The 13,320-nt window shown below is 32.9% G+C and overlaps 1 protein-coding gene across 1 annotated transcript in view; it reads left to right on the forward strand.

The window, feature by feature from the left end:
• LRRK2 (leucine rich repeat kinase 2) overlaps nt 1-12,806 on the forward strand; it is a 143,917-nt gene extending 131,111 nt beyond the window's left edge. Inside the window, exons 45-51 of the mRNA XM_090273021.1 lie at nt 1,940-2,133; nt 3,225-3,297; nt 4,084-4,268; nt 7,466-7,618; nt 9,280-9,492; nt 11,230-11,297; nt 11,886-12,806. Coding sequence (XP_090129147.1) covers nt 1,940-2,133; nt 3,225-3,297; nt 4,084-4,268; nt 7,466-7,618; nt 9,280-9,492; nt 11,230-11,297; nt 11,886-12,007 — 1,008 coding nt within the window. The 3' untranslated portion in view covers nt 12,008-12,806. The remainder of the gene's footprint in view (nt 1-1,939; nt 2,134-3,224; nt 3,298-4,083; nt 4,269-7,465; nt 7,619-9,279; nt 9,493-11,229; nt 11,298-11,885) is intronic.
• Nucleotides 12,807-13,320: the final 514 nt, after the last annotated feature.

Consider the following 13,320-nt stretch of genomic DNA (forward strand, 5'->3'; position numbering starts at 1 on the left):
TTAGTGTTTCTGGTTTCTTCTGATATATTCCCAGAAATTGAATTGCTGGGTCATAAGGCAAATAATTCCATTTTAAATTTTTTGAGGTAACTGCATTCTGCTTTTCAAAGTGGTTGTACCAATCTGCATTTGCAACAACAGTGCGTGAGGGTTCTCTTATCTCCACATCCCCACCAACACATGTTTTTTGTTGATTTATTGATGATAACCATTCTGATAGGTGTGAGGTGACGCCTCATTGAGGTTTTTATTTGCATCTCTCTGATGATTAGTGATGTTGAATGTCTTTTCATATGTCTATTGGCTATTGATATGTCCTCTTTGGAGAAGTGTCTCTTCAGGCCCTTTGCCCATTTTTAAATTTTGATGTTGAGTCTTATAAGTTTTTTATAAGTACTGGATATTAACCCCTTATCAGATGTATCATGGGCATATATGTTTCCCATTCAGTGCGTTGTGTTTTCATTTTGTTGATGATTTTCTTGGCTATGCAAAGCCTTTTTAGTTTGATGTTGTCCCATTTACTTATTTTTTGTTTTCCTTGCCTGAGGGGATATATCAGGAAAAATGTTGATATGAGAAATGTCCAAGATTTTTGCTGTCTATGTTTTGTTCTAGAATTTTTATGATTTAAAGTCTTACATTTAAGTCTCTAATCCATTTTGAATTTATTCTTGTGTGTGGTGTCAGAAAATGGTCTAGTATTTTTTTTTGCACCTATCTGTCCAATTTTCTCAACACCATTTATTGACTAGACTATCTTTACCTTATTATATGTTTTTGACTTCTTGGTCAAATATTAATTGACCATAAAAGTGTGGTTTTATTTCCGGGCTCTCTATTTTGTTCCATTGATCTGTATTTTGGGTTTTATGCAAGTACCACACTGTTTTGATTACTCTGACCTTGTAGCATAGTTTGATATCAGGTGGAGTGATTTCCTCCCACTTTGTTCTTCTTTCTCAAGATTGCTATCGATCTTCAGAGTCTTTTGTGGTTCCATATAAGTTCTTGGAAGATTTGTTCTAGTTCTGTGAAATATGCCTTTGGTATCTCAATAGGAATTGTGTTGAATCTATAGGTTGATTTGGGTAGTATGGACATTTTAAGGTGTTAATTCTTCCTATCCATGAACACGGTATGTGCTTCCACTTATTTGTATCTTCTTCATTTTCTTTCTTCAGTGTCTTATAATTTCTGAGTACAAGTCTTTTACACCCTTGGTCAAAGTTATTCCAGGTATTTTCTTATGTAATTGTAAATGGGACTGTTTTCTTAGTTTCCCTTTCTGATAGTTCATTATTCCTATATAGAAATGCAACTGATTTCTGGATATTAATTTTGTATCCTGCTACTTTACTGAATTCATTTTTCAGGTTAGTAGTTTTTTGGTAGAATCTTTAGGGTTCTCGATGCACGTTATCATGTTATCTGCTAATAATGACACTTCAACTTCTTTTCAATTTGGATGCCTTTATTTATTCTTCTTGTATGATTGCTGTGGCTAGGACTTTCAGTACTGTGTTGAATAGAGTGGTGAAAGCAGACATCCCTGTCTGTTCCTGATCTTAAGGGAAACACTTATAGTTTAGCCTATTGAGTACAATGTTGACAGTAGGTTTGTCAAATGTGGCCTTTATGGCTTTGAGGTATGTTCCTTCTATTCCGACTTTGCTGAGAGTTTTTTAAAAAATCATATATGGGTGCTGAATTTTTAACTTTCAATTTTTAATTTTAGTTTCAGATGCATTCTTGATAGGCAAAACATTTGCCAGTTAACTAATTTATTGTTGAATATTAAATAAAATTGGCGGTGTTTTTTGAAATAACAAGTGATAAAAAGAGTTAATTATGTGGATAAGAGAATATTTTTATTTTATGTAAGTCTAGTCACTTAAGCTAGAAACACTATTTATGGTGTGTTTTCTTTCCTTTACAGGAAGTTACTGATAGTAGAATACTGTGCCTCGCCTTGGTGCATCTGCCTATTGAGAAGGAAAGCTGGATTGTGTCTGGAACACAGTCCGGTGTTCTCCTTGTCATTAATACAGAGGATGGAAATAAGAGACATACCCTTGAAAAGATGACTGATTCCGTTACTTGCTTGTATTGCAATTCTTTTTCCAAGCTAAGGTATGGTGGTGAATTTGACAGTTAGGGTAAATTACATACCTTTTAGATTACTTAATTGTGTGCAAATAGTTATAGCATCACAACGATTGCTCATTTTTAAGATTTTTCACTGTTAAAGGTAATTGTGGGAAGCCACAAAGATATATATAGCTTATTATGTGCTAGTCTAAAACAGTATAAGTTAACTAATACCACATTGGAAAAAAAGTCCAATAAATGAATTAATAAGTTTTTGATAGGTGGAAACATATAATCATTATCGATTGCAGGGATCTTATCTCAAAGGAAATTATCAAAATGGCATAATTTCAGGTGTTAGTAACAGGTTGGTTGTAGTGATATTTGGGGCAGTATGATTTCCAGGAGCCATTAAGGTGATTGCACTCCCAAAACTCCTCTGGGTTAAGTCAGTACTGGAAAAAGAAATATTAGAAAAATGTGCAGCACAAGTTTTTGTCAGTTGAAATTTAAACCACACTTGAAATTTTGAAGTTGAAATTGTTTAGATATTGTGAAAGAAAAATTTCATCAGGTGGAGTTAAACTGGCAAAGATTTTATTTAAGACTATTGCAATTGGGGAGAAAGAATTGATTCGACTCTGCTGAAATAAAGGCAGGAATTTTTTAAAGCGCTGCAGTGAGTGTGGAAAAGTACTGGAATACTTAGGGGGTGAGGGGAAGTTGTCAATGTGATTAGACTGTCTGTGTTTGCAAACTGGTGCTTATTGAATTTAGGCCCTCACCCTCCCACAGAGACCGGGGATGGGGCGTTCTTTCTTGATTACATTTCTGCAGGAGGGCCCTCAGATTCTTGAGAAAGATGTGGTTAGTTGGTCTATAAAACTGACAAGAGGTTAGAAGAAGATTTACATTTCAAATGGACTGAGAAACAATTTACTCACAATTTTAAGTTTTCTGAAGTAAATGGTACAAGAAAAGGATCAGAGGCCTTCCGTCAGGATGAAACCTGTCTATAAAGATTTACTCAAGCAGAGATGCTAAAACAAAGATTTAGTCAAGCTGAGATGCTAAAACCACCTTGGTCAAGATAAGCATTCTTTTTGTTACAATGTTGACATTTTTCATTTTAGCAAGCAAAACAATTTTCTTTTGGTGGGAACTGCTGATGGCAACTTAGCAATTTTTGAAGATAAAACTGTTAAGGTAAATGTTGAATGCATTCTACATCAAAATTTATTTTAAGTTCTTTGTTTTATGCATGCTCATCCCCAGCCCCTTCTAAGTGGTTATAAACTTCCTGAGAGCAAGGATCATAAATTCTGCTCTTTGTCTTTTTATTGCTTCATTTTCTCTTGTACACTATAGATCATCTATAAATATTTGCTTATTGAATGTATGTTTTATTATGAATGAACTAAGGATAAATGATAAATAGATTTGATTTATAATGTTAGGAATATATAAATAATTCCATTTTTATATAAGCAAAGTCAATAATTACTTATAAATACATTGTGGAAAAACAAAGAAAACTTAAGCTTTAAATCTGGTTTGCTACCAAATTTTTCTTTAGCTTTGAAGCTATCATTTAACTTTCTGTTCTCTAGATTCTCATTTATTATTAAAACATTATTCCTCCCTCCATCTATTCACCTGTGAGTCCAACTGTTCACTCAAAATCCTACCCATTCATACTCCTTATTATCAAAAACCTAATGAGAGACAGAGAAGTAGAGTAAAATACATAGGTTATTTCCTGCACAATTTTTGCATGGAGAAGTGAAGGCATTGGTTATAGGATAATATTTTGAGCACTGCTTGAATTGAATCCTGTTTTTATAAATCCTTTGAGAAAATGTATACCAAATTTTTATTTTAATACCTCTAACTCTGTATGATAGGAAGGTAGTTTTTAGAAAGCTTAAATTTTACAGTGTTTCATTTTGCAGATACTCAATTAATTGAATGTGTTTTCTCTTTTTGGCAAAGTGTAAAGGAGCTGCTCCTTTGAAGATACTCAATATAGGAAATATTAGCACTCCAGTCATGTGTTTGAGTGAATCCATGATTTCAAGTGAAAAAAACATTATGTGGGGAGGATGTGGCACAAAACTTTTCTCATTTTCTGATGATTTCACCATTCAGAAACTCATTGAGACCAGGACAAATCAGCTGTAAGTCATCCTGTGTGTGCAATTAATTTGCCATTTTATTTGTGTTTATTCTTTATAATCATGTCAATAATGCTGTTCATAATCCTAAATGAAAATCTTTTAAAATACATATTTTTTTCTATTATAAAATGAAACATTTATTATAGAAAACTTAGAAAATTCCAGAGAGCAGAGAGGCATTAAAAAAATCACCTAGTCTAATCATAGTTGGGATAAAATATGAAAACCTATGGTCATCTTAGGTGTATTTATCAATCTAAATTTTAAACAATTTTTAAATCTCTGTATCAAATCAAAAATGGAATTTGAAAGACTATATTTTTATCTATGGATTTTACATATGTGTTTTGGATACTGTCCATTAAGTATTGATTGTAGGAAACATAGGCACTCGGAAATAAAGTCCTCTCTAGATTTGATAGTTAGATGTGTCTTCTACAGGAGTTAGTTATACCAGTTTCAACCAAGAATAAAATAAAATATAAACCTTGTCCCAAATTATTTCAATTTAAATTTGTATTTTAACTGAATCATTGCTGTTGGTTCTTATTTATTCCATTTATCAGTGAGAAGCAGTGTAAGGTGGTGAATGAGAGCATAAATCATAGTTCAAATACTGGCTTTGCCATGTGTTATATGAACGTGGGCAAGAACTTCTCAGATCTCCAGTCGTCTCTTTACCTGAGGACTGTAAATACTCTATGTCTAAAGCATGTTTGGAAGGCTAAACAGGAAAATTAATATACGGAGCTTAACATAATGCCCAGCACTTAACAATTAGCCTGGAGTTACAAATCCTTACCTCAGGGAATATCCTGGCTTCTCAATATCCATCTAGTTGACGAAGATGGAAACTTGGGAATAACTCTTGCCCCCTTTGTTCTTCAGTCTTTTTATCCACTAGAGTCTCCTCCTAACTGACTCTCAAATCCTTGTGCTTCTCACCATTCCCACTGCTGCTAATATGGGCTGGCTGTCAGCCACCACTGATTGCTGTGTTAACAGCAGCATCTTTCTAACCCCTACTCAACATTGCAGATGAAGGGACACTTATAAAATGCAAATCAATCTGCTGTCACTCTCCTGCTTAAAACCTGTCAGTGGCATCCCATTGTCCTTTGTGTGAAGTTCAAAGTCCTTAAAATGGTCTACCTGGCCTTTTATGATTTAGTCCTTGCTTACCTCTCTAGATTTATATTTTGTAGCCTCCTTGCCCAATATGATTTAGCTAAATTGATTTTATCTCAGTTCTTGAAGACAGCCTGCTCCCTTTTACCCCTAGTTTTTGCATGAGCTTTTCTCTTTGGGTGACTACTACTATGCCTCCTGCTTGTTTTCATCCAATGTTACTTCCTCTGAGTGGCTGTCTCGATCCCACCTATGTAGATTAGGTGCTTTGGATTTGTCCTTCCATTGCATCGATTATTCCCCTTCACGATAGCTATCACACATTTTCATACATGTGTTTTCCAAATTGCTTTCTTAATGTTAGACCTACTGGCTCTCTTATTTGCTGCACATTAGAAACAACTAAGCAGCTGAAAATAATCTCATGCCTAAAATTCACCTCAGGCCAATGAAGTCACATAACTTAAGCCTTAGATGCAACCCAGGCTTCAGTTTTTTCCCTGCAGCTTCTCGGGTGATTTTAACGTGTAGTTGGGTTTTAGATGCATGGCTACACATTACAAGTGCTTGTGGATGAGGATTTTTGCTTTCTGTCTTGTTCACAGATTTGTTTCCTAGCATGTAGCAAATACTTGGATGAACTTATGCTTGTTCTATAATTTCCACTTCTAAGTTATCTGGCTTTGAGCAACTTATTTGGAATTTGTAAACTTTTTGTAATTATAAACATTGAGATTCATACTATAAGATTTTTTATTGAGGATAAAATGAGATACCACACAAAAATATCTTATAAAGTCTAAAGCTCTGGGCAATATTTGTACTAGTTTGAACTATTTCTGTTAAATATAGGAAAAAACCAGGAAGGAATTACCTAAAATGTAGTGGCTCTCTGGCAACACATCGTATTTTCATGTGCCTTCCCAGAATAGAAAAGATGGAGAAAAAAAATCTTCCTACTCTAGGATCTACTAAAGATCGTTTTACCCTGTGATATTTCCATGTTATCTATCTAATTGAGTTGTAATTTTAACATTGTTACTTTTTTTTAGTTGTTCATTCCATCTGTTAGTTCACTCTTCATCCATTCCATCCATCCTTCTGTCCATCCACTTAAACTTCCTGCTTTGTTAAACAGACAATTTCTAGATAGATGCTCATATACCTATCTACTTCATATATATACTAAGTGAGTTCCTACCTGTGAGGGTTCTACTGGACTATAGGTATATAGACATGGTCCTTGTACTTAAGCAATTACATTTACAATTTAGTGTCAGGAACACGCTAATAGATACAAGTTTATATTTAATGAGATCTGTAATATTATAGCTACACTAGTTGGGGAAAGGGAATGATTAATCTCTTTTGATAGGTTAGGGAAGAATTTCATAAGAGCAGACTTAAGCCTCAAAGGCTAACTAGAAGTTCACCTATACAGATGGGGCCTATGGCAGCCAATCTGTTTGCAAAATATGTAAAATGCCAGATGTCCTAGGCTGCAAAATTGATGTTCAAAAATGCTCGTAATTTTCCTTTATTTTCAAAGAGGATATGTGAGTCATTTTTATTCCTCACAACTTAGACATTGCCACTAAAATTTATTTTAACATTTTAAGTTTTATAACTCTAGGTAGATATAGCCAACACTTAATTTCCCAAGTATTCTTGACACTAAATATTTTCTTGAAACATCATAAAATTACAGATATTATAATGGTATTTCTTTTAGAAATTAGAATGTTTTGCATATTTTGGCAGTATAAAATTCTATAAAGAACAAAATAAAACTGAAATTAAAAATTTAAACCAGAAATAAACATTAGTTATGATCTTTATTTTATTATCAAGTGAGAAATATTAAGTAACCAAAAGTAAGTGAAGTACCAAAGTAAGTTACATATGTGGCTCTGATTAGAGGAGAATATGAAATAATTGCCAATACTCTAGCCTGTTTCTTTTTAAAAATGGTGATAATCTTTTACATGCATTAAAAACGAATACAGGGTTGAGTTGCATGTTAAAATAGAAGAAAAATGAATAGTAGTAACATTCTTTTCCCCCTGTAGGTTTTCTTATGCAGCTTTCAGTGATTCCAACATCATAGCAGTGGTGGTAGACACGACTGTCTATGTTGCGAAGAAAAACAGCCCATTCGTGGAAGTGTGGGACAAGAAAACTGAAAAACTGTGTGAACTAATAGACTGTGTGCACTTTTTAAAGTAAATTCTTTTTTTTTCTAAATTTTATTTTATTGCGGGAAGTACACAATGCAAAATCTACCGTCTTAAGATTTTAAGTGTACAGTATATTATTGTATGACTCTGGGTCCAATGTCATTGGTTCTTTATTTTATGCCTGTAAGAGCTGTCTTTTTACTTCAGATTTTACAGAGGGAGCAAGTATGACTTATTTTTCTTCCTTTCCACCTCTACATAGAAAGTGAAAAGAAAAGAAAAATTCAGAAACAAAATTGGTCGTGCTTTTCAGCACCATCTCTTGGTATCCAACAAATTTCATTTTGACAAAAAAAAACAACATAATATTTATGGTTTCTTCAAGGTATTACAAAGAATATTCTCTAATGAAGAAAATAGTACATTTTTAATAATGGCCACAGTGGATTCATTGCTGGCTGTACATCTAGTAGTGTTATAGTATTAATATTACTGATTATAATTAGGCTAGGAGTCCAAAAATACTGTGTTCTAAAGATAAAAGTTCATAAAACAATATAAATACATGGGGGAGAAACTCAGTGCACTAACGAGTGCACTACGGAGCGAGGACCAAACCGCAGCCCGAGAGCCCAGGTCTTGTCTGATACAGCGAGCGCGTCAGAGTCAACCTCTGACTTGACATCAAGCCCACCCTTTGTGAGCCACTGCTGAGACACAGGACCATTGCCAACCCCAACCTTATTTGCTAGCTTCTTGTTGTTTGTTTTGTCTTTACTGTATACATTTTTTTGTACTCTGGGAAACATTCAGATTACATGATATATACATAAAAGGAGACTTCAAAGTTTACTCTCCTAGAATCTTCTTACCATTTTTCTCTCTGTGGTGAGATTTATGTGCATTAGTGCTGACAGTTCCGCCTGGAAAAAGGTCTCTTACTACCTGATGTTCTGAAATTATTAGGATTATTTTACTTCTGATACCTCATTTTTGTGATAACTTATTATCTCAGGTTAAATATTAGTGGTTTGTATTGATATCTTTTACATATAACTAATTATAATTTGATTTTTCTTTGAAATTTTCATACTTCATGGAAAACTTTGGAAATGAATGTTTTTCCTTCATATTGGGAACTTTTTTTTTCCCTGGAATTTTGTTTTTAACTATTGTTTTCATTTTACCTATTTTGGATATCTTGAAGTTAAGAGGCTATTGTGTTATGTTTGGTAATTTATGCTTCAAGTAGAGAAATGTGTCCCTTTGGCATTCTGTATAAAGCAAAATTAGTTTTGTACAATTTTAATGATATACAATGTCTACTGTCATGTATTCATTACTTAAAATATTACATACATGTGCCCTGGCTGGTGTGGCTCAGTTGGTTGGAGCATTATCCCATAAAGTGAACGGTTGCAGGTTTGATTCCTGGTCAGGGCACATGTCTATGTTGTAGGTTCAGTCCCCAGTCAGGGCGTGTATGAGAGACAATCAATGTTTCTCTCTCACATTCATGTTTCTCTCCCTTTCTCTCTCCCTTTCTTCCCCTCTCTCTCTATAAAAAAATAAATAAAATAAATCAATAAGCATGTTCTCAGGTAAGGATAAAAAATATATAATATATGTGTATGCATATATACAGACACAAATCTGTTTTATCACTTAATTGTTGAAAATTATTAATGCATACTTTATGGTTTTAGGGAGGAAATGGTCAAAGTAAATATGGATTCAAAACAGAATATGTATTATTCTGGGAGAGTGAAAACCCTCTGCCTCCAGAAGAACACCGCTCTCTGGATCGGAACTGGAAGAGGCTATGTGTTACTCCTTGATCTTTCAACTCGCCGAGTTATACGTATAATTCACAACTTTTATGATTCTGTTAGAGTCATGATGACAGCACAATTAGGCAAGTTTCCTTTAGATTTTTTCATGTTCTCTAAGACTATAAAATATATAAATATGTTAATTTTTAATTTAAGTTTTCAATTTCCAATTCAATTTTGAATAGGGTCATTAAAAACATGGAGAGAGTAGATGCTATCTGTCCCATAAGAGAATCAGATGATTGTAAGAGCTCACAAATTTGGGTTTTATTTCTCTTTTTTTTTTAAACCTAAGGTAAAAATAGAAAATAAATAATGTTGAGTATTTTTTACTTTTTGACCAAAGAAATTAAAGCAAATTTTTATTTTGAATATAGTTTAAGCTTCCTACCCTTGTTAAAGAATTCTATTTGGTTTTTCATTCTATAAACAAATTTATATTTTTATAACAAGATAATGCTGAACTCCACAATCCACAAATATTTACCAATCATGATGTTTTACTCAAGCCTTTATCTTTCCTTGTTCCTGCTTATCTATTTAAATATGGTGAAATCATGATGGTACATGAAATATATTTTCTACATAGATAATCACTTTTCACTGTGTACCTTTGACTAATTATTTGGTTAAAAATAATAGTATTAGTATATGTACAAAGTTGATCACAGAAATAACATTATGGAGTTAAGTTCTGCAAAAGAAGAACTTATATAACTTTAGCAAATAAGTGATTTGCTAGGGTGAAGAAAATAGTAAATTATTTTACAGGAATATATTAAGGAGGGACAAGTATTTCTCCTCACCTTTCCCTGTTTTCCCTGCATGGATATCAGAGTTGCCCAGAAAGAGTTAGAATTAGGTGCTTATAATGATTGGTAACTATCAGAATACATGTCCATACAAGCAGAGTAGGTAGTCTATAGTGAGTTGTCTCTCTAGTCTTATTCTACCAATATTGTTATCTTCTAATTTAATTTGTATGTACTTTGGGAACCATGAGATTGTTCATTACTGACATTATAATGGGATTTAATAGGTTTATTTCATTTTTTAAATAAAGATAAATTTAAATATAACTTACAAGATGGAGCATGGTCTGGTTTCATCCACCTATCTAGCCTCCATCATTTGCTACATTACTCCCATCTCTTTCTGGTGTAGAACAATGTTCAGTCCCTCTTAAATACCATGCTTCATCTTCCTCAAAGTGTTGTATGTGCTATTTTGCCTTCTGCTTAGTTAACTTAGTTACTAATTAGTAACTAATCTCATCATTGGAACATAAAGTCCATGTGACTTGTATTTATATGTTTGTTCACCATTTTATTCCCAGGGCCTAGTCTAGGCCTAGTACATAATGGACTTTTATGAATATTTGTTGAATAAGTTAGTGAATGACTTCAGAAGAAAGTATGGTTTTGTGACAGAGTATCAGTTTATCCATCCAGAAGCTTCTCATTTGACCAGTGCCTTATAATATTCAAAGTACTTTCACACATGTAATCTCATATAATATTATAACTTTGCGTTGGAGGGGTAATGAGTAAATATTAAGTCCAGTTAGCAGAAAGTTTAAGCTATTTTCTCAAATTCACATAATAAGAATCATAGCAAGGAGCAGATCGCAAATTTTCTAACTTTAGAAAATTTCTTATCATCTCAGGGAGGTTTTTATTCATTATAATTAGGTGTCTCTGAAAATTAAAATGTAAGTTAAATTCCAAGGTTATTGTGTCTCAAAATGTAAACTGTACTTTTTTTTAGTCCAAGTTACTATATTGTCTTAACACACAACTTTTTTTTTTTCTTTTGTAAAGGAAGCCTTAAAAATGCTATGTTGGTTTTGGGGTATACCCAGAAAAGTACTGAAGGTGTGCAACACCAAAAAGGTAATGTGCACTAGGATACTGTATCCCAAACATAGTGTCGTGATATGGATGATTATAACATATTATGTGTTTTATACATTTATACTGAATGTTACATATGCTCTAAAAGCTTAAATATGTTAATTGTAGCTTCTTTATAGTGCAAATAATTTAGACATAAATCTTCAAAATTAAGTTTCAATGATTTACAACTCTTAAGTATTTATTTTCTTCTGACAATGTAGATATCAACCATTATAAAACAAGAACTAGCACAAATTTAAATTAAATGTGGATTTTTTTTTTTTTTGCACCTTACCTATCTATATAATGCCCAATTTTGAACAGTGTTTGAAAAGCTTTACTTCTTTCAGGAAGTGAAATGATTATTAAAGGTCCATACTTTTTGTTTTTGAAATTTAGCAGTAAGCTTTACACTTAAAAAAAATTTATAAATGTAATTTCTTATAAATGGCAATAATTATTTGTTGTATATTTATATTTACATATTTGTCCAAGGTAACTAAATTTAAATTCACAAAGTTAAAATAAAATAAAAATATATTTGACTGACCTTTGATACATGATTTTATTTTTTTATTTTTCTAGAATTACAATCTTGCTTGTCTATTTGGGACATCAATCTTCCACATGAAGTGCAAAATTTAGAAAAGCATATTGAAGTGAGAAAAGAATTAGCAGAAAAAATGAGAAAAATATCTGTTGAATAAGAGGGATATCACAAATCTTTTTTTTTGGATGGGAAAATTATTCTCTTTTCTAGTAAATACTTCTTTAAAAATGTTTACATATTGAAAAGTGTACCTCCACTCTCTGAAAGAGCTCATGTGTATATGAAGGAATATTTATATGTTTTATTTTAAGTATAAATATTGTATAGTTACTTGCCATTGAAAGTATATTTTAAAGCACTATTTAAAATGTAATGTTATATTTCCTATATATCCTAATTAATTTTGTGGCTTAAGTAATGAAAGGAGATCTAAAAAGTACTTAATTGCAGTATTCATACTAAAATTTACAAAATGTATAAAATTTTGGTTTTTAATCCATAATGAAGGTAAACTTTATTTTACGTTCTGTGTTTAAGACAAATCTGTTGCTTGATTACTTTCCTGATTTTCTGCGAAGTAGATTAAAAATATTTGGTCAGTTTCCCATATAATATATTCCTTCTTAGATTGCTTTTAAATGCTGTTGTCAAAAATGCTTGTAAATAGTCAGTGAATTTACATTGATAAAACCCTTTGTTGTGACGGGAGTCTGTGTTGCTGATGCAAACAATGCATCTCACAACCTTCCTCCAGAGAGAAGAAAATGCCGTGAAACCATCAAATGTACTGATGAAAAAAGCAACATATTGTCAAAGCTCTGCCCTCCAGGACAGACACAGTCATTCTCTTTTCTTATTTTGCTACTCAATCTTTGAATGTGGATACCCTGAAGCTTTACAATTAGTATAAATGCAATGTTCAGTCCTTCAAGTGATAGTTTCCTATTTTTTTTTTTTTTTTTTTTTTTGAGGCTCAGTGCTAAGCCAATCACTGGCTGCTTGTTGCTGTTTCTAATCTCCTGTGCTCTGATGTTTCTACGCATCTTGTTTCTTAAGTGTTGACCTTGCAAATTTTACATCATTCAGGTGGAAACCCTGTTTTCAGAATTGTAGAATTCTACAATTTCCACCCATATCATGGGGCCACAGCACTCTTTAGTTTACTGAAGAAGAAAGGAGCTTTAGCTGTGATGGGTACTTCCTAACTTAGTCTTCTATTCAGCAGTCTCCAACCTTTTTGGCTCCAGGGACTGGTTTCATGGAACATGATTTTTCCACAGACCCTGGTTCCTGGGGGGTGGTTTTGGGATGATTAAAGCGCATTACATTGAAGCTCACCTCTTGTTGTGCAGCCAGGTTCCTAACAGGCCCAGACCACTCCTAGACCTTGGCCTGGAGGCTGAGGATCCCCGTTCTAAATTATACCTAAATTGTTTAAATATCTTCCTGTGGTAGGAGTATCAGGGGCAA

Source organism: Furipterus horrens, unplaced genomic scaffold (genome assembly GCF_987537825.1).
Source record: "Furipterus horrens unplaced genomic scaffold, mFurHor1.1.pri manual_scaffold_4, whole genome shotgun sequence".
Lineage (NCBI taxonomy): Eukaryota > Metazoa > Chordata > Mammalia > Chiroptera > Furipteridae > Furipterus > Furipterus horrens.